The 27,223-nt window shown below is 43.5% G+C and overlaps 1 protein-coding gene across 6 annotated transcripts in view; it reads right to left on the minus strand.

The window, feature by feature from the left end:
• FGF13 (fibroblast growth factor 13) overlaps positions 1–27,223 on the minus strand; it is a 627,264-nt gene that overhangs the window by 166,878 nt on the left and 433,163 nt on the right. For 3 of the 6 annotated variants that reach the window (XM_072956097.1, XM_072956095.1, XM_072956096.1), the window contains exon 3: positions 20,514–20,681. The exons of 2 other annotated variants lie outside the window; for them this stretch is intronic. In XM_072956097.1, coding sequence (XP_072812198.1) covers positions 20,514–20,681 — 168 coding nt within the window. Of the gene's footprint in view, positions 1–20,513; positions 20,682–21,260; positions 21,293–27,223 lie in introns of those variants that run through there. One more of the 6 variants, XM_006217367.4, reaches the window with a different exon arrangement.

Raw genomic sequence — 27,223 nt, forward strand, 5'->3', positions numbered from 1 at the left:
TCATCTGAAAAATGAGACTTACATGAAACCATGTATGCAAAGCACAGCGACTGGCGTACAGGATACACTACAAATACAGGCAATTGAGACTATTGTTGGGAAGGCTCACTCTTAGCTCATGAAGATAAGATGACATTTTTCAGAGGTAGTCCAACAAAAATGGAATCTGGCGTTTCCCACCAAAAGTGTCCAAAGCTCTGCAGTATACTTGGTTCCGTGGTGGCAGCCAAAGTCACATGAGGACGGTCAATTGCTTGGCCTCTTCAACAGGGAGTTTCTAACTCCTTGGGCAATGAAGGACAGTTTGGTTACACTGGGCCAACTGGGGAGGGCTTCTAGAAAATCTGACCCACAACGATGGTTCTCATCGTGTGGGCAAGGGCACTTACAGAAGTAGCATCTGACAAAAAGCTTTTCTTGGTTGAAAAGCAGTATATCCTTCCAGTCCCTGTCAGTTCAGTTTTCTGATTTATAAATACCCTTTCTAGACACCTGTCCTTTCTTAAATATTTGGCTGTGCCTTTTCCCATAGGACCTTCGTATTATAGCTCTTCAGCGTTTCAGGATGATTTGCCCAAAGTTTTAGGTACTCTTGGGAATGAGTCTGCTATTTCTGAAAACCTCTTCTCTCTTTTAGGCTAAATGAATACCATTAGACAACGTATGTCTACAATGCATTAATGGTACCCAGGTGGTCTCAAAGTTGGCGCATCCCTTAAATGCCTAATTCATTTCTTGACAAGTCATTTACAGTGTTCAAACAGAATCTATCCAAAACAAAACTAAAGAATGGTGCCTTTCCACAGAATACAAAACAGAAAAACACAGGTCTTAAGCACAAATTTGTCAAGCGGTAAAAGGAAAGATGTGAATGGTGATGTTTCACAAAGTATTCTAGTCATGAAAGCCTCATGATGATCTGCCGACTATGCAGAAACAAACAAACAAAATTAGATCCAAAGCATGCCGTGACGGGAAGGAATCAAACCACATAGCCCAAGGCAGCTATCACTTACTTTATCTAATAAAGTGGTTTGATCTTGGAAAGATGTGTATAAATCAATGCTTATTTAAACATACTTTCAAAGGCTCTTACAAAGCAGTCTTGCAGGGGATCCATTAGTAAAATGAATAATTACTCCCACTTACCTCTTTTATAAATTCAAATGCTTAAATAGTGATACTTAAAGTGGGTTTTACTTACGACCCAAGAGACCCTAGCTCCATAGCTATGTGCCTTAAGCAACTTTTATCCCAAGACAGGCATTATGGCCCTAAACTGGTGCACTGGTAATGTTAATACACAGTAAACTGAAAGACAAGCCATAAAGCTTTTGACACACGGATGGATTGTGGCATGGGGTGTACACAGGCACACAGCCTCCTCTACATGAGATTACACTCCCTGATGACTGGCTGCATTTTAAACTTCAACTGATATTAAAGGAAAAGCCTGCTGACTACCAGAGCATGTCGTGATTCTGTAAGATAGAAAATGGCATTGAACACCAATCACTTGGAAACTTCTAGGGAATAGACAGGCACGTTTTATGGTCCTGGTGGCCTGATGCCAGTAACTGCAACTTCATAGCCCCTGTCTTTCAAAGGACTCCCCTGAAGTGGAAAGAGAGTGGGAGAGCGGTAAGAGTCACTGATATAAGAATGAAGACAGCAAGAACAGAAGAGCGTTTATTGTGGGGAGGTTCTTTGTAACTGCAAAACAACAACAACAACAACAACAACAACAAACAAACAAACAAATGACAAAGACCCCACAACTTCATATGCATAAAAGAAGAACGCCATAGGGCTCTTCAGAGTCTGTAACATCCTACTGCGCGGTGCCAATCTCCAGGTCAGGGATGTGACAAGCAGCTGTTTACCGAACAGTTTTCACTCTCAGGACCTTTCCTAAGGGAGCATTTCATTCGGGTAACGGATTTGGCAATGCCGCCCTAAAGACCATTTTAACAACAATAAGAATAACTAGCATTGATTAAGTGCCGGGTGCAGAATATGTGAAACTCAGGTACCAGCCTGGAAGCCCCATGCCAGGTGGGTCCCAATACGTAGCTTGGGACAGTGGCCCACTGACAGCTGGCAATGGCTGGACTGGCTTTGGGGCGGCCTGATGAATTACAAGCAGCAGCCTGAGCTGCACCCTCATCACCACGAACAGCGATCAGAACCATTCACCTTCACTGGTCACTTGCTATGTTTCAGGCACTACGGCCCATCAGTCCTCAAGGCAGCCCTGGAAATCTGGATCCTATTATATCACCCAGCGAGTGTCAGAGGCGGGATTGAAATCTGGGTTTGTTGGACATGAGTTCTGTGTTCTTTCTATTCCACTAGCTGTCTCTCATGAACGCACTGCTGAAGATAAAATTCTGAAGGACCTGTACGGTATCATGTATAGCACTTTATGTTACAGCTAACTGCACCCAGCTTCTAGAAGGCACTAGGAGAAAATGATATATATGAATGGATTCTCCCAGCTCGGGATTAAAAATAGAGAAAAATACAATCAGCAGCGCCAATGTTTTTAACCAGAAGTAACCTACAAGCAAATTCAATGTGAGGCTAATTGCCCTGATAAAGGAATGAATCTATTGTTCACTCTGCATTTTAACATTTCCATTAAGGTAAAACAACACTCAAGAGACAGACGTTATTGAGCAACATGCTCTGTGACAGCCTCTTACTAGTAAGACAAACATGCCCCTAACAGCGATGTGCAACATACAGTATTTCCCAATTCTGAGAAGTGTTCTTTTGTGCGTTAAGAGGTAACCAGGGGCTCTGTTTCCTTGATGTGTCACCAAGCCTCGTTTCTAGAACAGCAGTGCTGCAGTCTTCAATTGACACGCTTGTGCTGGGCACCCACTGTGTGCAAGGAAGGAGACAGGGGTCCTGCCCTCCACGGGCAGACAAAAACCCTCTCATCTTAGGCAGGCAGTGAGTGACAAGACCTGAAACAGAGGGCCTTAGCAAAGTGGTCTGAGTGCTTTGAAATCGAAAGGAAGGGACAGATTCCAAAAATGTCTCAGGGTGGGAGTGGTGGGCATGAAGATCTAGGAAGGCAAGGGCTGAGGCTGGATTTGAGCAAGGCTTTGAAGAGTCTGGAACTTGACCAACTTCAAACTTACAGGGATGAGCTGTGTTGTCCACAATAAAAGAAAAGTGAACACCCCCAATTTGAAAACAAAAAATTGCAGGGGTGGGTGGGTATAGCTCAGTGGTAGAGTACCTGCTTGCCATGTACGAGGTCTGGGGTTCAATCTCCAGTCCCTCCATTAAATAAATAAAAAAAAAACCTAATTACTTGCCCCCCTCCAGAAATAAATAAAAAAGGAGAAGAAGTAGCAGCTAGGAAGTTTCCCAGAGGCTCTGAATCTACACTTCAAGGGCAAATAATATAAAACAAAACAAAATAAAATAAAATTTTTAAAAGTTCTGTAATGAAGATACTCAATAAACCAGGTTTTCCAGCTACCATTTTTATAGTGAACGAGAGATTTACCAAGGCAGTGTTTTATGTGTCTATTATAGCTATCACACTAGAAGTTATTTTGTAAACAGAGAATATAAATGGAAATTCAGTCACATCTTAAGCAACAGTTCAAGTCACCAACCTAGGTGACACCTCAGATGGAGGAGCCGATCCATCCAAAGACTGGTTCAGACCACTTGAGAGTGCAAAATTCACATCAAAGTGTGTTTTTAACACCTGCTAGACTCCCTAACCCGGCCTCAACTGAACTCTCTGAGCCTCAGTTAACCTTGTGTATGAAATTGGGATAAAAGACCTACATTACTGGATTTAAGTAGACATTAGAGAAACTTGACATGTTTTTGGCCTAAACTGGGCCTTCAAAGAAATGGTGACTGTGGTTGTTGGTTGTTCCCTGACGAATGCCAGACGCTATGGACAAGGGGCGAGGAGAGATGAGACGGAGACCCTGCTTGAGGCGATACTCCACAAGGTTCTCCCACTTTTGTTCACACTGGGCGTATCACTCTGCTTTCCTAACCATTCATTCAACTTCTCGGTCCCCTAAACCAAGAGCATTCGGAAGAGGCGGAGGAGTATTAGAGCCGCCGTGGTGCTGATTCTGTGAACAACAGGCTGCCACCTAAAAGAACACTGGGTACTTTGGGAAACTCTGCCCTTTTTCATTAGATGAATAAATATCCCACTATTGTATCTAACACTCACCCAGGGATAGTTTATATTCTGGGAGGATGTGGGTGGTTCCTTCAACTTCCCACAGACATAGGTAAACATGGGAGTAGATGGATGATAAAATTTGATGTGCACAGCAAGTCCCCTACCTCCATGTGCATCTCCACAGGGGGAACCGGAATGCAACAATGGGTCTCAAAATAAAAAAGGTAAAGGTAAGTGAAAGTATACCTGGCACCTTTCAGAATCGGGTCTCCCCTGTGCCTGATCCTCACCATGTGTCTGTGAGAGAAGGAAGGGGGCATGGAGGCCAGGACAGCCCCAAGATGAGAGCTAGTAAGCCGAGGGGTGATGTGAAGCTTGATACCTATGATTCTGAGTCAGGAAACAGAGGTGTAAAGTCTAGTGGCTGGGGTGCTGGTCTACCGACCGCCCGTTCGCTCTCACCCCTAGCTCTGTCTTTCTGCGGTAAGGGAATCCTTCTTGAGCCAAAGCACTTCTCCACCAAAGGGTACCAAATGGGAGGTCCTTCACATCAGGGTCATGACAGCATTGGGTCCCTGAAGTCAGGTTCAGAGGCACTAAAAGGAAGAGTTAAGGTCACCAAAGGTAAAGCATGCTTAACTCAAGGGGGTCCTGAGAGGCTCCCTTGCAGAGAAAGCAGAGTAGAGCTCAGCCAAGACAATTTGGGTTTGAACCTCAATTCTTCCATTTTCTCCTGGTGTGACATTGGGCATGTTACTTAGCTAATTCGATGGTACTAAAGAATTTTTGAAATAAAGACAGTCAAGTACTCAGAAAATGTTACTTTCCTTCTCCACACCTGCAGACCAGCCCATGCCTGGGCCTTTACCCACCTGAAAGCTGCCCAGAATCAAGATCGCCAGTTTCAGCAGGAATCTCGAAATGGAGAAGCCCACTGCCATCACCATTCAGCCACGAAGCCCTCCAGGTTTTGAACACTGCATTACCCAGCGAAAGCAGCAAACACTTGAAACTTTTATGAAGTCAGACTCCAACCACATCTATTAGTCCAATTTCCATCCATTCCAACTGTGTATAAAGCTGTTAGGAAACCTAGCAACAAATTGAGTCTTAGTTTGAGCCACTCTAGACAATACAACAAGAAGTCAATTCAGTACCCATTCAATCCATTTCAACCCATTTTTTCCCATTTAAGCAGAGAAGGATATGGAGACCCAAAGACGGAATGAACCTTGTTCCAACTTACATAACTCACTGAGAGCACTTTACTGTAAGGGAATAAAAGCAAAGCTAAAAACCAGGTACCAGATAAATTCCAACTGCTTTTGAAAAAAATTAATCACAATATGTTAAATTAGCTGAGAGGTAAATATAATTCTGTTCTTTAATTATCTGCTACAGTAGTGATTTTTCTGAATTTGGATGAGTTTAATTCCTGTTTGTCCCCTCAACTATTACACAAGGCTTCACAAAATTCCTTTTTCCTGATCTCATGTGCTGGGTGGTGGTATAAAGGAAGCAGGAGGATTTTGAGGGAAAGGAATAGTTCATTTTTAGGATTGTTTCAAGAACTAAATACTCTGAAGGAAGCAACTAGCCTGACACAATTATAGGGACCTAGTTAGTGTTAGTCGAGTCTTAGTGGTTAGATTTAATAGTCTTAACTTTTGAATTTTGAACTAGATATGAAAACATGCAAAAGAAACCTCTGAAGAACACCTACTGAAGAGAGGTGGGCCGGGCAGAGCTTTCTTAAAGGGCTGTGATGAAAAGAGCTGCGTGAACAAGATGCTGTTGGAGCCTGGACCCTCGACAAGACCTGACTTGCATCATTTTTCATGTATGAGAATTCTGACTCTAAGCTCCTAGAAGGCAGGAACTCCATCATACGTATTTCTCCAGATCTCCTGGAGCAGACACGATGGGAAAACAAGTAAGTCCTCATTCCATGACTGTGGAATGACTCATTTAACCAGAGGCCTCAGCTTTCTTACACCAAATCATTGTATTGAGCTCTACCAAAAAGTCTTATAAACAGTTAAGCTAAAAAGCTTTTGGAGGGATGAGGGAAGGATTGGGAGGCAGAATTTGGATGAAATTGAAATGATTATCTTAGTAATCCAAGGAAGGAGGACACTGGTTGTGGTTGAACAGAGGCATTTTGAATGTCTCTTAAGAAAAGAGTAATTTCCAGACCATATCTTTCTTATCTGCATAGTTCTTATACAGCCAAGGGGTGCTTAACAGGGTGACGTCTCTCCTCATGAGACATGTGGCAATGTCTGGAGATATTTTTTGTTGTCACAATTCAGGGGGCGGGGGGCCAGCTGAGGCTACTATTCACCATCTAGTGTGTAGAGTCCAGGTACCCTCACAACCTCCCCCCATGCTCAGGACAGCCCCTGACAACCAAGGGCCTAATCTGGCCCCGAAGGTCAACAGTACTGAGGTTACAAAACACTGTTCTAGCCCGACATGGAGCCTGGAGCTGACTGATTAAGGGAACAGATATGTCAACTGATTTTGACAGGAGGAAAGAAGCATTAACAAATACGCTCACTGGGGTTTAGTTCTCACTGGTGTTTCCCATGTTTATTTGGTATTGTCTTTGAACCCAGTGTGACTCATTATCAAGTATTCGAATGTGTCGGTTGACTTGGTTAACTCTTCCACGCAGAAAGCAATGAGGCCCTGTTGCATGAAGATCACACACACTACCCCCTGGGGCAGTTTAGGGACACAGGTCTGTTTCTGATTTTCCCAGTGTCCACTCCTCTACTCCCAGCAGGAATAGAACCAAACAGGAGAGAAGACAAAGTTCCGATTGTGTGTTAAAGCTGACCTTCGTCCCCCTGCCTGCAGAGATGTTATTCCTTCCTTTTCAAAGCCCTTTCGTGAGGCCAGCAGACAGGTGAGAAAAGGATGACAGGCTATCAAGGAGTTTCACAAGCTAGAGGAACAGACAGTCTCCTTGGTTAGCTTTCAGGTTCCGCTGTTGAGAACCCAGACTACACTTTAAGGTTCAGGATACTGTCTCAGCACAGATTTAACTGAGACACAGGAGAGTAGTATTGGGTAGGCTAAGGGGGAAAAATGTTGTTAGAAGTGGGTATATGAATGCATTATTATCTACTGTGACATTTCCCTGTCTTGGTAAAAAGGGTAATTAATAGGCCAAGAGTCTAGCAGCTGTAGCCTCTGGTCTTGGTTTAGAAATGGGCAGTAGCCTAATGTGGTTTTATTTCAGGGCTGATCCAAGCACCAAGCTTCCTTCGAAAAGAATTTTTCCCCAAACTCTCCAGACCACCTTATGCTATGAAAAGTTAACTAAACTTTTTAAATCTTCTCATCCCGAAAAAAAAATAAAACTTCTTTCCTTTTTTGAGGCCACTAACGAAGAGTTATTTGACCTTGGACAGGGGGACAGAAAACTTTCATTCAGTTTTGCATGGGAAGTTCACGTTTCCTTGTGATCTAAATTCGTAAATCCTAGATGAAAACTCAGCTCGATTATATGGACTCTACATCACATTGTCAACTCGACAGTTCTTCACAGCAAAACTGTGTGTTTGTTCTTTTTATACACTACCTAATTGATTCAGCCAGACCTTCACTCTTAGACAAGGAATCAATTTCCACAGTCTAGCAACATTGCCCATTTGTAAAGTTGGCAGAAAACTTGCTTTATTGGAAGCTCACGTAATGCCATCCCTGGTTGCAGCACTGTAATACAACTCCAAAGTATGTCAGTATTAAAATACTGAACTCAAGAGGCCACCTACTTTTAATTTGAATTCTCCCTGGCCCAATATTTTTAGGCTATTAAAAAAAAACATTGAGCAAGCATAACTATATTAAAAAGGATAAACAACAAAAGAAGAAATCAGGCTTGGCAAAGATGTAAACTTGAGATGCACTGCGGGGATGAAAAATCAAGGACATCTTTACGAAAGACCTGGTCTTCCTTCAGCAGTTAGACAGTGTGTGATTCCTCACCACCCCTTCTATCAAGGGTCGTTCTAACCAAACGCATTTGAGTGATTTACGCTAGTTAATTACAAGAAGTGTAATAAGATGTGAGTAGTGGCAAGACATTTATTCTATACCAAAGTGAACAGGGCTACAAAGCTTTGATGTTAAGAGGGATAAAGGAGAGGCTTGCATTATATTAGTACCTCCTTACTGCATTCTGCTCTACGGATGTCTGTTTCCTGGAGCTCAGTCTTCCCGGGGCTTCCTTAGTACCTCTTTCTCCTGCTTTTCCTCCTCCCACTCCTGTGGAGTCCTTTCTTTTCTAGAACACCTTCTCCACAGACTCTCCCTCCCTAGGAGATCTCTGCTATCATGCCTTTAATACCATCACAGGCTGAGAAGTTGTAAAAGTCTACCACTAGCCTAGACCTCAAGGCTGAGCAGTTTAAAGGCAGGTCCGCATAGTGTCTGACACAGAGAAAAGTTGTCCAGTAAGTGTTAAATGAATGAAATATAAAAATGGTTTCATGGGACTTCAGTGGCAGACACGTGGAGGAAAGCGGAGTTGCCCTAGACAGCCCCGTCCCAGAACCCGGCTCACCATCTGACCACAAATGTATGCGTGAGCCCCGGCAAGATCAGCAGAACCCACAGGCTACCTACAGCTGACCCAGCCAATCTATAGAGTACGGGAAGGAATAAAATTGTTCCCATTTTAAGGCGTGATGTTTTAAAGTAACTTAAAACAAGAGCTAACTGACCGTTCAAAGTCTGCCTTTCGTGCCCGCCTTCCCTCCTTGAGGGCAGAGACAGTACTTCTTGCCGATGCTGTGACTAAACCCAGCACCATCCCCGGTTTGCACAAGAGGATAAATCCCTATTGACAAATACATCAAATTCTGTTCATGGTGGCTGGAAGCACTGTCACTCATTTGCTGCCTAGAATGATGGCAAATGGCAGGTGGAACTCAGAAAGCCACAATTTGTTACTGGAATAAGTTAGTTGGAGTGATAAATATTGATGATTTGTTGTTGAGAGACACTGTGCTAGGCATGTAGTCTCTATTTAGTAGGGATGAAATAAAGGATGTATGTTAAATAGAGTCTTAATTGAGAAGGGAGACAGTTTACGGCTCCCCCAAAAAATGCTGCACTAGAATAAAAGGCTCCCAAACTATTCTGATTTGCTTTGGGGAATTTTTTTCCTCCCTCAGTAAATATACTGGGTATATTTAACCAATTATCCACTAAGTGAACAGCTAACCATGCATGCCAATTAGAAATTTTCTGAATCAGTTCATGAATCTTCTAATATGGATCTAAAATGCTACCTTCTCAGAGGAACATCAGGGGATTATGGATGGAAAATGGCTGAGGAAGAAACAAAAGAGAAAAGTTACTGGCTGGCAGCGTCCTTAACTCCCAGTTTTTGAAATGCCCTTGGTTCCTTCCCTGTTGCATGAAAGGAAGCAGATTTTGCTCGCAGCCTGAGGCAGCCTGCTGGACAACTGTGCTCCCTGTATGAATGGCCGGCTTGGGCCCACATTATCCCACGGAAGGCTGTGGTTAGGCTGGGCCTTGTCGGGCCAGCTGTCTTCCAGAAAGGGCTCCAGTAGAGGGACCACGTAAGCGCTACTACTTTTTGCTTGTGTTTTTCCTCAATAAAGTATTTCAACTAGCAATGTGTGATGTGTGTATGTATGTGTGTTCACACCTTCTATTCAAAGGAGGCCAACTAAGGACCACAAAGGGCACGTTTCACTTGTCTCAGTGCTTTGTGTTTTCCAGGGGGCGGAGTCCACTGAGCCACGCAGACAATGGTAGGTCTCTGGTAGAGATGACCTCAGACAGTTCCCGCCCCACTGAGGTCCTCAGTCAAGGATCTGCACATAACCCAGGGGAAAGCGCTCACGCCAAGAGAGAGGAAACGAAGGAGCGCATAATCCCAATATGAATGTGTGTGTCCCTATAAACTCCTTGCGTTTCAGACAGACGACCCTTTAAAAGGGTCCAGCCTTAGTGCGCGAGATCACTGCATTCCAAAGTGGGCACAAAAACCCAGAGCATGAACAGAACCTCTGACCTCTCCCTAGGAGTGTCCGAAGCCCGAGGACCTGAGAACAGGTGTTTTCTATCAGCATGGATCCCTCTTCAGAAACACGGCACTCCTGGAGCTCTTCATCACCACTCCCCTTTTCTTGGGGAGGCAGCTCATGAAACAACCAGTTCAGGCTGCTTCAAGGTCTAGTGGTTCCATGAGGGCAAGTCTGGGTTAGAAGCATTATTCCACTTAAGGAAGCACTGCAGGAAAACTGACCTGCACTTGGTAGATGTTTATTTAGGGAACAAAGGAGAAAAGCATGTGACAAATCTCAGGGGTCACCATTTGTCTAACCCCTTGCCTCCTGCTTACACCAACACTCAAACCAGGATGTGGGCAAACCCACAAGGGAAGCCTCCCAATGGATGCGCTGGGTAAGTGCACTCTGCTGAGAGGTTAGAGGTCATTCTACAGTCTTTTTCTAAACAGCAACCCTCACCTGAGCTCTTCAGCATGGACTGACCTAGAGAAGATCATGAAGTGAAGTCAGTCAGACAGAGAAAGACAAATACCCTATAATATCCCTTATATGTGGGACCTTAAAAATAATGCAAACGAATCTATATACAAAACAGAAATAGATTCAAAGACATAAAAAACAAACTTATGGTCACCAAAGAGGAAAAGTGGGGAGAGGGATTTAGAAGTTTGGGATTAACAGATGCACACTGCTATACATAAAACAGACAAACAACAAGGTCCTATTGTAGAGCATACAGAACTATATTCAGTATCTTGTAATAACCTATAATGGAAAAGAATCTGAAAAAAAGGTATGTATAACTGAATCACTTTGCTGTATCCCTGAAAATAAAACAATATTGTAAATCAACTTCACTTCAATAAAAAAAAAAACCCCAAACCAAAACAAAGCCAGAAAAAGATGGTGCTGAGCTCTTCTGTCATCTCTTGCACGTGAATGGGGGAGGCAGGGGTCAGGCTGCAGGACGAGCTGAGGCAGCACAGTGTGGCAGAGGAGAGCAGGCTTGGGAGCGGAAGAGACTTGGCTTCTATTCCCAATTAAGACACGTATTAGCCGTACGACTTTGAAGTTATTTCCCATCTCTACACACCAGTATCCCCACCATGCCCTTCAAGATTGATGCCACCTACCTCATGGGCTGGGAAGATTAGCAATAATAAATCTAAAGTGCCTGGCATAGAAAAGATGCTAAAAAATTGCTAACTAAGCACGTAACCAAAGCGCAGTACAGAATGTCTCGCACAGACCACACCACGCAAATTACTGAGACCTTCTTCCTGCTGCCGGAGGGAAGAGGACCATTTCGTGGCATCTCACTTCTTGTGAAAGTCGCATAGAATAATCTCTTGACAGCGACCCAACCTAGTTCCGTAAGACTTTGTCTTCACGCGCCTTTAAGTCAGTTCTCACTCCGTACTGAAGGTTTTGTCATTCAGGAATTGAGGTCAGCAGGAATTTTTTGAGCCAAGGTTTTGAGGTAGAAGGTCAATTGGCCTGAGGTGATTAAGAACTGGCCTGCAGCCCAGTGAAGAAATCCCAATTCTGATGCTGTAGATGGTACAGCATTTTGACCAAGTCAAACTTGATAAGAATTTGCCCTGGAAACATTCTGAAGCTCAATCTCACGGTTTCTCTTTTGTCTGAAGAAGAGGTCACCTTTTTAATGCACTGTTTTCCTGACAGCAGCCAAAGGTCCCTCCACCTCTGCGGACCTTCGTATCCCCGGCCACGTGTCTCACTGAGATGACACTGCAGTCACTGCAGAACAAGATGGGAGCTCTTTCTGGAGTGCTTGTGAGACCAAGGCCTTCAGAGTGAGCCAAGCTGGATTCCAGTATCGGCTCTACCATTTCCCGGTCAGATGACCTTGGACAAGCGGTTTCACCTCTCTGAGTCTCCATTTCCTCATCCATAAAATGGGGAGAAACAAAACCTCACCTACTTTTAAGGGTTTTTGTAAGAATTAAGACAATATTAGGTACAGTGCTTGGCATATAGTAAATTCTGGATAACTGTCAGTTATTGTTTCCATTATTGTCTCCCAAAGGAGAGAGAGTGGGGTTCCAACAAGTGATGAAAGAAAACTCATGGCTACTATCTAAACCTCTAGGTCACACCTAATCCTCCAGAACTGGGCAAAGTGCTCAGAGCAAATCTTCATAACACTCCTATTCATGGCACTGATTTCAGTGAGCGGAGAAATAATTAAGCAAGAGAATCAATTTTTTAATCATTAAAAGTGATCTCTCTTTATTTCTGCTATTCTAGGTGAAGGGCACCATCTGGCTTAAAGAAAGCAGATTAGGCAAGCGACCAGTTTATGTTCTTTATCTAGAGACCATTCTGTTGCGTTGAGATTCAATTTAGCTTTTCACTCATCATTCTCCTCTTTCTTCATGTGTCCTGGACAAGGTCGTCACCTGAGAAGGGAGTGTGGACAGTATTTTTTTCCTTTTCACCTAAGATGTTGTCCTGGCACTAAAATTCCTTTCACACAACAAACCCACATAGAGGGTGAGAGGGGGAAACCTGAGCACAGCAGAAGCCATGGATGGGAAAGGGCCTGGTCTTTGGAGGCCGGGAAAACCACGTTCAAATCCAGTCCTGTCATTCACTGGGAAAGTGCCTTCACCTGCCCATACTTTCTTTTGCTCACTGTGAAGCGCTGGGAGCAGCCCCTACCCGCCAGGGTCTTCGTGACCGTGCCTCTAAGGGGCTCTGCATGGTGCTCTCACTGCACGAAGACGTGACCTGGCGGAGCTGGGCTCTCTTTTCCTTCCTCCTTGGAGAGCTGGTCTTCCAGATAATGCACACTTGTTGCTTCCAAAGCTGGACATGCGTGAAGGTTGACCTGGAGCTGTTCTGAAAATACGTATCTTAAAATAGCTGGGGCTCAGAAGGAGAAACAGGCGAGCACATGGGTGGAAGTGAACATGTGATTTTGATGGGCTGGAGTGAGTGCGGATTTTGGCTGTGAAGCAAGACAAGGCTAAGTGACTGATAATATGCGGGATGTAATATCTCTTGTTCCACACTTTCCCCGGGGCATTATTCAAGCTGCATATTCTTAAGCACACTGAGAAATGCTGTAGCGTATAACAAATGAACACCTGAATCAATGTACTTTAGAACGCTAGGAATGATTTATAATCATGGAGAGCACTTAAAGTCTCCCAATCGTGTCAAAGTCAGTTTTCACGTCCACGCTTCTGTCATAACTTTCCGCTGCAGGAGCTGGGGATGTCTAGGTGGTAAGAGGGCAATGCTTCAGTGACGAGAGCCTCTGGCGTAACTTGGGGACAGATACCCAGATCACGAGCAGCTGGAGTCACCTTTTGCAATCTCACCCTAGAGCAGCGGCAGGCAGGTCAAGAAGCACACAGAAGTACTTCTTGGGCATGCTGATACGCTCTGCTCCTTCTCCATCATCTTTAAGTACAGTCACACATGATCCCGAGGAATGCTTCCTCCCACATTTGTAAGCTGAATGATAGTTTGAGAGCAGAGCAATTGTTTCCACAACTGCTTGCAAGAAAGGATGTCGGTCACAAGGTGGCAGATTACCCCACACTCCTAAGGAGAAGCCTGATCATATTTCTAAGAGTGCAAAGCAGCAAGGGAACTTGAAAAACGTAGCAGTGTGTGTGTGTGTGAGTGAGTGAGTGAGTGAGTGTGTGTGTGGGGGTGGGAAAGATGGATACCTTACATGGCCACAAGCTCTAGAGGTCACAGAAGTGCTGCCTGTCCAGCAGTGCCCTCTAATCACAGGGCACCTCCCGAAGAGGCCCCTGCAATCAGCATGATAAGAATTCTGAATTGACAGCTGACATCAGCTAACGGTCCTAAGGCCAAGGTGATTTTGTTCTAAGGCCGTGATTCCCATCCAGTTAGTACATTAGAATCACCTGAGGAAGCTTTTTAAACAATACCCACTTGGAGCTTCTTCCACAAGACATTTCGCAGGGTTTTCATTTGGACAAGTTATTAATTAGTTGGTTGGTTTGGGCCTGATGTTGGACTCAAGCATCAGTATTATTTAAAAGGTCTTCGGATGATTCTAATGCGGAATCAAGGTTGAGAATCATGGAAGTAATGTAAGCAATGTTGCTCAATGTAGGGGCCACAGGTTTAGTGCTGATCTGTGAACCTGTCACTAAGCATATTTTTAATTTGGCTCAGCTGAAGCTACTTTTCACAGCAAGCCAGCGATACTTCCCTGATGCAGGAAACAGTGCATGGATTTACATGCTGGCACAAGCTCCTCATCTCATCGCGGACTGGTAACAATTTCAGACACAGCCCCGAACCACAGACCAGGCTCTGAGTAGCACTTCCCGAAAGACAGTAGTAGGTCGGGGTCAGAGAGAAAGCGGGTTACTTGTCAAAGCCCAGTTCGCACCAGAATACACGGCTCAGTGGGGCCAGCACATGCCATTTCCCACAGCGAACTTGTGGGACGTTAATAGGTTTTAAGAACAAAAAGCATCCTGGAGCCGGAAGACGCTGTTTACGTCTGAACTGCCCAGAGTGAGAAAGATTCCTCATCTGTAAGACTCCTCAAAACCGTTAATACCTTCTTAAGCACCTTGACCCTCTGAGAGTGGTGTGGAACTTGGGAAACGGGTATTTGATCCCAGAATGTGTCCTTTCACAAAGACATACGATCAGGGTTTCATGAAACATAATTTGGGAAATACTGATCTGATGATTACTGCAGAACATATGAAAGAGGGTAGAGTGAATGCAGCATTCTCTTCGACCAGGCCCGTGAGTTCTCATTTAAAACAGAAGAGTGAACATCGGAGCAGCACATCTGGAGCCTCTCCCTCACAGGGGCAGCCTTCCAGGCTTCAGGGTTCGGCTGCACTTGGGGAAACAGCAAAAAGTCATCCCGGCTATGCCTTTCGGGATATCCACCACCGTGCACCTGGGTCATCCCGTGCTGGGTCAGAAAGGCAGATGTTCTTAAGTTTTCAAAATCACCACCCTCGTTCATCCAGTAGACCTTTCTGAGCATCTTCCCAGGGCAGTGTTCATTTCAACAGAAATGCTTGAAATGGTTCATTCCTGGTTGGCTTCACACAGGAGAAATATCTGGCTCCAGTGCATTAACCGAGGGAAACCGCAGTCAAGAGCCGTAAAGGAGAGGCCACCTCCCCGGAAGACATCACCATCACCTCGGCGGGAACATGCAGGCTCAAGGCAGAAGAGAGCCCTGTTGCTTTAAAGGATGAATCACTAAAGAAGAAATGGTTGTTATTTTCTACAGTAAAAGCCCGCCTGGAGACTGAGCTGCATATATCTAGTAAGAGAATCATAAATCCCCATCCTGACCTGAAATTGAATTACTGGCTGTTAAGTATACTTCCTTGATCAAATTAGGAGTTTTCCAGAGAGTGGAAAGTATCTCCAAAATATGACTTAATGCTGTGTTTGCTGCCATTAGGCGGGGAAATAGGAGAGAAGAGAGACTGGCTTTCAGCGCCATTCCCAGCTTCCTAATGTCAGCAGGGTGTGCCAAGTTGTCTTCTCAGGAGGAGCTGCCACGTAACCCAAAACACATCTGAACGTGTTACTCATTGCTAGTCACCCGGGCTTTCAGATTTCTGGCTGTTTAATTTGATTTCAATATGGACCAATATTTCACTCTTTCTTGTGACTCCGCAATGAAGCTGCCATTTGCTTCAGTGAGCAAAGTAAACTCTCAGGTCATAAATCAAAGGCAGGGTGACCTGAAGTCACAGTTCTTTTGAAATTAAAAGATTAAGGATAAAGCCTTTTATCTCCTCAGAGTCACTCAAAGATATGGCCCCAGGTTTTCCTACTAAAATAGGAATAGGTCCCCAGTTCTCGCCCTCAAGGGGACAGCTATGGAACCCAGGCCTGTCCTTCCTGTGAGTCAAGGCATTTTCAGGTGTCCAGCATCCGAGGTTGCTGAGTTTTACTGAGCTATTAATTCAAACAATACGAGAGCCATTTTTCTCAAAAGGCAAATTAGTATTAAAATGAGGAAGACACACAACAGGGGACAACAGAGTTGAAGAAAAAGCGAAGCTGGAAATAAAAATATTTCCCTCCACATGTTCCTTATGTTCCTCCATCTTCTTTCTCTCCTACCATGTAGGCAAGACTGACATTCACGGTGCCAGATCCTCTTTCTGGGATAAAGAAACCAAGGCATTATCAGAGTAACAGTCATTGTGTGAGTTACAAAGGTGCGCCCTTCACAGGGGGCACATACTGTGGCTTCCTTTTGGTTGGTGAAATCTGCCACACTTCATCACTGGTCTGGAGCACAGATTCTTTTCTCCTTCAACCAAAGTCATGGTTGGATGCCTCTCTGAATCAAAAGGTTATGGATGTCCTGAGGGAGATGAAACGTACATATATATTTTTTAAATCACAGGAAAACAGGACTGTAGGAAGGAGGCCAAATGCTTGAGTAAAAGATGGTGACAAATCCCTGAGCTCTGGAATATTTTCCTCTTTTGCATTAACTCCTTCAAATTCACTATTGTCATCAGGATTTTCAATCCAAAAAGCAAATGTTGAGAATCCATGATGTATTTTTCTCTGGAGATTTTGAACATTATCTCCTTAGAAGCACGTCTAGCTTGTTGTGATTCTTTTGAACAGTCTTCAAACATTGGTAAAAGCCCAGTGACTGGCATTTAGGAAGCAGCATCTATGCTGATAAAAGACTGGCTTCCAGAAGTGACTCTAAAATCAGTGATTTCATTTTGGCACACATGGCAATGAAAGAAAAAAAATGAACAAAAGAATAAAGCTATGAAGATTATACTTTCTCTTGCCAAAAGGCTCCTGGAACAGTAAGAAAAAGATTTTGGTAACACTCTCCACCCTCCATGTGGCTTTCTTGTAACAAAGAGTGTGGCTGGTACCAGGCCAGATTCGGCTCTCAGATATTTGTGTGTGCTTCTTCAGCCAAATTCCAGGACTCATATAAGATGACATCACCAGTGATTTTTATGGAAATAACCACATCACTGAAAATCACAAGTATCTGGAACAGACTAAAGAACTTTATTTTTGAATTGGCTGCTCAGAAATAGAAGCCTGTTTTTGGCGAAGTGTAATTTGGCCTTAGTATACCCTGAAAAGCCAGCGAACTATTCCAGGCCCTCTATGTACTGTTTTTACATGAACTCTGAGGGCCATGGACACAATACCAAAATGTCTTTAAAAGGATAGATGATTATTAATAACTGTAAATAAGTTATCTGTATCAAATCTCAGGTGGTCATAAATTATGGAAATAACCTGACCCTTATAAAAACATCACCAACCAAAAGAAACACCAAGACTCTGTCTATAATAATGCAGAAATAGTTGGCAGATTTTATCTAAGTGTTGACATCAGAACTCAGAGAAGAAAATTAATTCTAGCTTTATCATAATACACATAAACCTCTCTGACCTAATTTAATCATTTGTAAGACTTATCCAACTCAACCCTTTCTTTCCCCCTCAAATTTAAATGAAGGCTTCATTGTCCACCTGAGGGTTGTATAAGGCAATCTTATTAGAAGAGGTCACCCTGGCAGCTTGGCATTGCATGGATCCAACCATGGATGGCTTAACCACCCTGCCCATTGCCTTCACCTGCAGTGGAACTGGTGGACAGCCATAGCCAAGGTCAATGAATATCTCATACTCTGGCAGAGAGATCATGAGAGGAACTCTCTTTCCAAAATGTTTCACATGAGAAGCAAATGTTTCAAAGTATGGACATGGTTTAGAACTGAGAGTCCATCCATTCGTAATAAAGAGACCTTTTGTTTCTACGAATTATAATAAAATGTGACAGCAACTGTAAGAGAGAATGGAAGACTGTACCTTACAGCATTTAAAAACCAGTGTTGCAAAAATCTTCCAGGTCGCCAGAATGGCCACTGAACCCTTGCAAGCCCACAAGTACTTCCCCTCCTGCAATGACGGGCTTCCGGAGCCTCCATGAAGTTGGCATGTTAGTATCTTAGCAGTGTTTCCTTATTTATCCAAGGTCTCTTCCATAGCATGTTTGCCTCGCCCCCATCTAAAGTCTTTGGGATCCTGTTAATTTGTACAGAGATCAGATGTATTCATTTTAAGGTCCGGGTTCACCATTAGTTTCTGGGCCTTTGTTGGAAAGGGGTACAGTAAAATTGTAAACAGTATTCAAATGTCATCCCAGAAAACCTCCAATGTCTCTACTACTATTTACAAATAATTCATACGAATAAGGAAGGAAATATTAGCTTCACTATTTCAGAGGATTTGGCACGAAAGCAACACGAAGGGAAATCTTCAATCTGAAAGAAGACAACGGCCATCATCAAAGTATACAAGGATGGCAGCCACATTAGAAATACCCGACGCGTGGACGAAATGACAGATTAAAAAGGATCCAAACCTTATATAAGAGTTTCACTGCTAACTGTTCTCAAAAGAATTCTTCAGAAAACATTCACAACGGTATTCACAATACACTCCCGATGACATTTTGAAAATGAATAGATCCTGACAAAATTATATGTAATAAGAAAAGGGATGGGGTCTTAAATTTAGTTATGCAACGGTTTTTTTTGAAATCCGAGAGTTGTTAAAACAATTTGAAGTTAAGTCTCTAGCCTAATTGCTTGACTGAATTTAACCAACTGCTTCTCAAATGGCTTATTATAATATAATGGCTATAATAACATAATTATATATAAACAGTATATTTCTATAATACAGATATTGTTTTGTGCTTGCAAATATACATACCACACACGTGCAACTTTAGAGAAAAGGAAAAAATGCTGGAATGTATCATATATACTAAAGTAACTGTCACTAGCCGAACTTTTTTTGTTTCACTGAAGCATAAAATCAAGTTAGTATGTCCTCTACGAAACCATGAAAACTTGGACTTACTCACTGTAAAGGGTCACCATTTACATCTCCAGATGAGTAAGTGTTGACATCAGAACTCAGAGGCAAAGTGGATAGCTGGGATACCAAAGTTTGGGTAGAAAACAAACGCAAATGCTCTATTCTATTGCTGAAATAGAATTAAACATAAAAAAGGTACACTTCTCATTTTCTGCCAAAGAACATTTAAAGCTCTATGTGGAAGGAAGGAAAATGGGGAGACTTTAAGATGTAAAAATTTGCTTCTAAAACTATAGACTAGTCAATTTGGGGTAATTTTCTTAGACACCAAACTTTGAACAGAACTACGTGGCAGTCTTTCCCAGGTCAGAAAGACAGTTGTACTGAAGATCCCATGATGCTGTAAAAAGGGCAACTTGAAATAAGAACAAGGCCCTTCTAGAAATCATACCAGAACCACTTATGCCAAAGTGCACGCCGGCTGCCAAAGGACTGGTGAATTCTGTCACTTCCAGTGTCATTCACTGGGAAACTGCAGGGATAGTATCTGGTCTGGGGGGAACACGAGCTGTTGGATGATCAGTATTTAATTCGAAGACATAGTATATTTCTCAAATATCATTTTGGAAATCAAAATGGACACAGGTGGCAAAAAGCTGACCACATTTTGTGAGGTGAAAAATGTCCCTGTTTGATATATGCCAAAAAGGTGAGGGGGGTGGGGGTGAATGGATTCTCTTTCTGGAGACAACTTTAAAGATAGATTTGGAGCGTGGATCGCGATGAACACCTGAGTGACTTCAGTTTAAGTAACAGCAAGTAGAGCTTTCCAAACCTGTACTTGAGCTGAAAAGCAAAACAAGCTACTCATGGGTTCCTCGAGGCATGCATTTCACTATGGCCAAGCGCACGGGGCGTGCATGACATGGGGAGTCGGGGTCTGCTTCAGCCGACTGAGTAGATCATAAGCATTCTTCGAACACAATGCAGAAGGCTTTATGGAGTGGAGAGGAGTGAGACAATTTGGCACCATCTTCTCATTGTTTCATTTGGGAAGGGCCATTCCTCAGCCGACTGCTGCTTCAGGAAGGCAAGGTGATTGGAACAGACCCAGTGGCCCGATGTTGGCTACAGGAGCAAGCAACTTTAGCAGCCAAAACGGGGCAGCGTCATGAGCCCAGCTGAACGGCACGTGTCAGCTGCGAGAAGCAGGAAGAGCCTGAGGTGACTGTGTTAGACAGTGTCCCGCCCAAGGCTGCATAACACAGTCACTGGCGAGCCACGGGCCTCGGAACGATGTCAGGGGCCAAACAACACACAGAGGGCAATCAATGCACAGTCAGAAAGAGAGAGAGAGAGAGAGAGAGAGAAGGAGAGAAAACAAGCAAGACACGCGTCCGTCGTGCACAAACCTTCGGGCTCTGTGTTTTCTTTGTGATGTACTTGCTTCAGCGGGCAGCAGAAGATTTCGTGACACTTAGCACGAAAGGGGGACTCTTTTTTCTTTAGTTCCGCAGATTGGATGGAATCTTGCCGTAACATAATGTATTCCTGTGTGCCAGGGGGGGCGTCATCCAGAACTGTGGTCACCACATAACAAAATGAACTCAAGTTAGAGCTTCACGAAAGCAGCGAACGTCTTACATCAAATCTACTCCCGGGGAAGACTAAAGAAACAACATTCCCAAGGCGAGTTTCAAAGAAAAGCATTCAGTACTTTGGGGAGTTTATTTTAGGGCCTTGGTTTACAGTACAAAAGCCCTGGGAACAGCGGACTCAACTCTGCACATCACTGTTGCGAGCACAAGGAGAATGTAACAGTCTTTCAACTGGACCGGAAGTGCGCTCACTGAAACATACTCATACCAGTACCCATAATGGGTCTAAATAAATACCATGGAGAGTTCACATTTCAACTTGAGATAACATAGAAATATTTACAGGCGACAATGGCACATGTCCAGCAACGATTAGTGCATTCGTTTATGTTTCTTTCCTCGATCTGCTCTGGTGAGGGCCCGACTTCCATGCTTTTTACTCTTTGTTTTCCAAAGACAACTGGGGCTGTCACCAATACCCTCCCCATATTCAAAACCCCCTAACGAAGAGAAGAAATTCCACTTGAGAGCCCAATAATCAACACTGGATAGAAGACCTACCTTGCTGAGTTGTGGAAGACAGGGGCCCGGCGCACTGATTTGGGCCTTAGATATACACCAAGTCCCCTCTCAGCTCTCTAGGCCCTTTGGTCACTTTCCTAAGTAAGATTGTGAATTTCTAGTGTTTTCTCCCTGCAAAAATAAGGTGTCTTCTTTTTCAGGGTCCACTGTAACATCCTTTAGCCTGATAACTATCCACCGAAGTGGGTGCAAATTTGATCTGCATCTACAGAAACGGACTGACCCCAGAATGGATTTTTTTTCTCTTTCACGCTCTGCCCAATGAGGCCATCCCATTCTGCCAGGCCCCAGTCAGTGCCCCAAAAGTTATGATTAATGACATGCTGACTCACTCTACTCCCCCAAAATGCATACACTTAACATGCATTTAGAAGGACCGATATCATCAGCAAACTTCCTGTGGCAAGAAGAATGCTGTGGTGTTTATAAAACATAAACCACTTATGGCTGAAGCGAAATGGGATCTGTAGCTTCCGTGCTTGGCAAAACATTCCCAGCTCGTTGGCTGGGACCTTAACGGACTTTAAGAACTTTCTTTCACGTAGGAGTAAAAAAATGGGCTAAAAACCAACATAACTTTAAAATTAGTATTATGAGCTTAGAACAAGTTCTTGATAGATTGCCTGTATGTGGAATTGTTGTCTTCCTTTATAAGTCATTAAATTATGCAAGAAGGTAATGAATATTTTAGTCACTTCTCTATTTTCCTCCTGCATTCAGCAGCACTAATCGAAAATATTATAGAGACAAACCACCACAGTTTTTCTTGGCAGACAGTTCTCTTCATCTACTAGGAATGTGACTCTAATTTCATGGAATCTGGTCCTTGAACGCACATCTTTGCAACAGCTGCTATTCACAACATTTGCAACCATTTCCTGCCATGAGCAGAGAGTTTTGATAATACAGACACTTATCAAATTCCAGCATCACAGGTGAAGACCAATTCTGGTTTCACCATCCAAAATATTTAAGGAAAACCTCAACTTGGAACTCTTTAAAAAAAAATAAAACAGCCACGGTTATACAGAAGCCGAGAAATTCCGTTTTCATGCACTGCATGTGAGAAACAAATTGTAAGATTAAAGGACCACTGGAGGATTAAAAAGAAAAAAACAACTTTGGGATAATACATAGGGAAGTTGTTATTCAGAAAGGCGTGATAAACATCAGGAGACTGCCTTCGATTTTCATTTTTCAGTACCAACAATGACGTCACAAGTGGGCATTTCTGGAGATTAATGGCCGGCTGGAACTAATAGCCCTTGGCAGACTCTCCAGCCATCAGCTTTTCCCAGCTGGTCATTAATTCTCAGAAAAATGCCTGGCACTGCCATCATTATTGTTTAATTAGATACAACTGGTTATCTGTAACGTACAACAAAATTCTAGTGAAAGTACCCCACGGAGTGGTACAAGAACCAGCCCCCAAATTCATCATGGAGGGGAAAGCAGGAACGTCACCAAACTGCAAGATAACTGCTTTCCACAAAATTCTCTCTCCTGTCTTCAAATGGAATTTAGCAAGTGCAAAAGATGCCAAGATGAGCGCATTTAAGGAGCCATCTGAGTAATGACCTCAGGCACAGAACATTTCCTTGGAAACTGTCAACATCTAGGAGTTAATGGCTCAGTTTTGGTCTCAGGCTGTCTTTACTCAATGCCCCAAACGTCAGTCAATTCAAAAACAGAAGAAAAAAAAAAGAATATTCAATCTCTCAGTACCCTGGTGTCATGCTGACGTAAGAGCTAGAAATATTTTGCACTTTTTAACCAGAAGTGGCATTGTACAGGCCAACACTTCACTCAAGCCTATAAAATCTCTGAACGTGAGGATGCTTGGGATGAAAAATTAAAACTATTATATTAAATTCACTTATTCCCAGGGCTCCTTCCAGTAGGACAGTGGTTGTCTGTGCAAGTGAGAGCAGCAGAGATGACAGGTGACTTCCCACCGGACCCCAGCACTAAGGCAGGTGGGTACCTTAATCCTACTTGCTTAACAAAGAGACGAGGACACGACGCTTTCACGGGGCACTAGCTCTAGAAAAGGGAGAGGAGAGCTGTAAAGAAGTCAGCTCATCAAAAAAGGGAGAAAGAATGGGATTTATCTTTCCCTGGCTGAGTCAAACGATTTTTGCCATTTTCCCCCTTCTAGAACATTCCTTCTTGCACGTGACCTCTGGCCTCTGAAAACTACTCTTCCCTTTGCTCATCTGAACCCCTGGTCCACATTTATTCAACGACTCTTGCTGTCCTTCTCAACAATATTGATCCAATCTTGAAGGTGGATGAAAGACTCCAGTGATTAGGTGGCCAGTTGACTGACACAAAGCCTCTTCTGGCTTTAGAGGTTCAACCTAACTCTTCAAGACAGATAAGATGGTAAGAGTGGCTCAGGGTTGATTTCTGGATGGTGGGGCCCCATGCTTTGAGAAAGGCTGCCGAGACCCATGACAATAGCAGCCAAAGAGTAGGCCTCTCCTGGGAAATGGACCCACACAGCCAGTGCCCTTGGCCTTGATCACACAGCCTACCTACTCAGAATCCCTAAGTCCCACAAGACTGGTCGAGAGTTGGAAGGGACAGGTGCACACATGCACATTCACACATCCACAGACATGCAGACACTGAAAGGTGGCATACTCAGACATGGGGGGACAAAAATATGTGACTTTACTGGTGGGATAATAGGAGAACAATTTATGAAAGAACTACTCCCTGTTATAAAAGGTATTAACTGACTAACCATTAGATGGGCAAGGCTGCATCCAGAACTGGTTTCCCAGCATCAGCACTGGATTGGCAGTAAACCATCCCCACTCTCCTTGAAGCTTCTCAGCAGTCAGCAAGATCAAGGCCAGGGTCAGGGGCCACGGAAGGGCGCCATCATGGTAAGGGAAGAGAATTTATGTCTAAGCCTGATGACCTGGTCTAAGATGCTCATGTTCACAGAAATACAGTGTTTCCATTTCAAACTAGACATAAAGAAAGCATCAATCTGTAGCAAAACAGTCTTTGATAAAATTAAAAATAATTCCAATGTAATGTATACCTTAAATGTATTTTTTTTCATTTAAAAAGATAATAGTCGTTTATCTTTTCTATGTTTGGAAAATCCAGTTCCTGTTTTACTCTGTAACTTTTATCAATAAATATAACCTTGGCTACATAAAACTCCTACCCAAATATTTAGTAGTGGCACAAACACTACAAGGCAATCTTCTGTGTCATTCCAAACACAATTTCTTTAGGGATAATTTAATGCAACCACTTTGTCTTAAAATACAAGGAAAACAAAGCTCAGGAGGAGGAAGTGACTTAAGTCACACAGCTACTAGAAAAGTCCAGCCTAGAAGCCAGGATTCCAATGTGTTTACCAGAAAGTCTAAGGTGAGACTGCTTTGTGCAAACATTGATGTATTTCACAGGCATGCGGATTTTCAGTATCTCTTAACTTCAACGATTACCCCCGTCTCCAACAAAGTTTTCTCTACTCAGAGACCGAAGAGCAATCGGAAACAACCTAGGACACTACTTAGACAATGTTACAAGGCATCTGGCCGCTCACTCCCGAGGCCACTATAATTCACAAGGTTTGCTGGCTTCAAGCTGGAAGCACTTAACAAGACCTCAATTATGTGATGATGCTGTTTTTTTTGCTTTTAAATTAACTCTTCAGAAAGATGACCCAACATACTTAACTAATGATACATGATTTTAAATCAAACAAGTCTTTGACCACTCAGGCAGTGGAAATGAACACAGCTCCAGGACCACCAATCAAAGTTCTTCGACATGTATTAGTGACGTCAACAAGCAAATACTTGAAAACATCTATGAAACCGAAAATATGGCTCGCTCAAGGAGAAAGTTTTCAAAGCCTGAAGGAATGAAGAAGGATGTAATGGCAAAGGCTTCATAATCCACTGGTCCTGGTTCAAATCCCAGCTCCGAGACCAGAAGTTGTCTGGACGTTGTGACCTTGGGCAAGTTGTGTCTCCTCTTGAAACCCGTAAAATAGGACGATTTGCTCTTTTGAGGTGAGGACCCTGAAACAGCAGCATGGGTATCTCCTGGGAGCTTGTTAGACATGCAGCCCTCAACCCTGCCAAGTCTAGACCAACAGAATCAGAACCTGTATTTTCACAAGGGTCTGAGGTGACTGCTATGCACGTTAAAGACAGACGCACCTAGAACAGTGGCTGGCACACAGTCATGTAGTTGGTATCAGGATGGGTTCGCTCCCTTCTCTATGAGGCCAAACCACTATTTGGGCAGCAATTAAGTGTATATTCCTGGAAACCAGCCAGGGGGCAGAGGGAAGAGGACTGAACTTGGGAGACCCCTGTCACCTACTGCATAACCTTGGGTCCGCCATTTCTTACTTTTTATAGATGAAAATACTGAACCAGTGTTTAATTCCTAACAAGGCTGTTTTAAGAACTAAAAGACCTACATGGGTGGAAGCATCCAACACAATGCCTAACCTTTGATGAGTACGCCATAGGTATTAAGTAGTCCCTAAGCACTAAGGGAGGCTGAATCCAATTTAACAAGAAGGTATCTTTCCCAAGAAAAAAAGGTCAACCATTCTTGCTGGTCCTGACAAAGATGCACACGGCCTTCAGTGTTAGCTTTCTAACCAAAGGAGGGGGAATGACCTACACAAGAAAAAGCTGCCTGTACCCCTCACAGAGTAATAAACTGACTGACAGATGGTATCTCTTCCAGAATGCCATCTGGAATCTCTTGAAAATGTTTGATTGTGACTGGCTTCATTGAAATTTTTTTTTTGGTCTCACTTATTTTGTTTTTTAATACAGAATGCTTCTGGTCACAGTGTCCTAGGGACTGAAACATCTCAACAACCTCTAAAGATTACTTATAGATTGATTCAAGCTGTGACTTTCACACCAAATTTTGCATCTTCCTCCATGGATAATTGTGGAGGTCACTGACACCACTCAACAAGTGGCCTTTCTCTCAGACACAGTGAAGTAAGGGGAGGGTTCCCAGATAGCTCACTGCTGGCTGCCTGTTGCTCCAGCCAGCTCTGCCGTGTGTGTGTGTGTGTGTGTGTGTGTGTGTGTGTGTGTGTGTGTGTGTGTGTGTGTGTGTGTGTGTTTGTGTGTGTGTGGCTAGAGACATGCCTTTGGCTGGTAATAACTATTAGTACAGGAGCTCCAGATAGGCTCACAAAATGATGTCATAGCTACTTACAGAAATGTTCTCGGCAAAAATTTTCTCAGCCTTTGATCTTAAGACCCTCCTTGGGCCACATCACAGGCTAAACTGCTATAGAAAGCCTACTTTCTTCTATCAGTCTTTTCCATGGTTAGAGCATTGAATCTCAGAGGAATGAGGTTTCCTCACCTACATACTACAAAGTGAACTCTCAAGCGTTACACCCGTCTTTCTAGAAAATGTGCTCCCTGACACCACACTTCTTCCCAGGGCAAGCTAGAAGAGCCCAGCACAGCTCGTTTTCACTCCTGCTTTCATATTTTTATTTCATGTATTGAAAGCTAATCTCTGATCTACATCTCATGGTTGCCCCCAAGTTCCCTGGGACGACTCAAGAGCCCAGGAAACCCCACCTCATAGGCTCTGTTGACAGCCAGAAATTCCTCAGTCCTTGTGAGAGTGACTGGGAAATTATATTGTAATGTTGTTAAACATTGTATCATTGGGAGAGTGATCGATGCCAACAAATTCACCTCTGCCTCGCCGTATCTCCTCGCAAAAGGTACATAAGTCGCAAACTCATTTTACTCTGTGAGTTAGGAAACACCACCCTTACTTTCAAGCAAGCAGAGTTCTCCTCTTTCTTCCGTCACTTACTGATGCCTCCTTCCAGCCCCAGCGATACTGGAGAAAGGTCACTCAAATACCTCAGCAGCCCACCTTGACTGACCCTTTGGCAGGAACTGTAAAACAAA

This window comes from Vicugna pacos, chromosome X (genome assembly GCF_048564905.1).
Source record: "Vicugna pacos chromosome X, VicPac4, whole genome shotgun sequence".
In the NCBI taxonomy this organism is placed as follows: Eukaryota; Metazoa; Chordata; class Mammalia; order Artiodactyla; family Camelidae; genus Vicugna; species Vicugna pacos.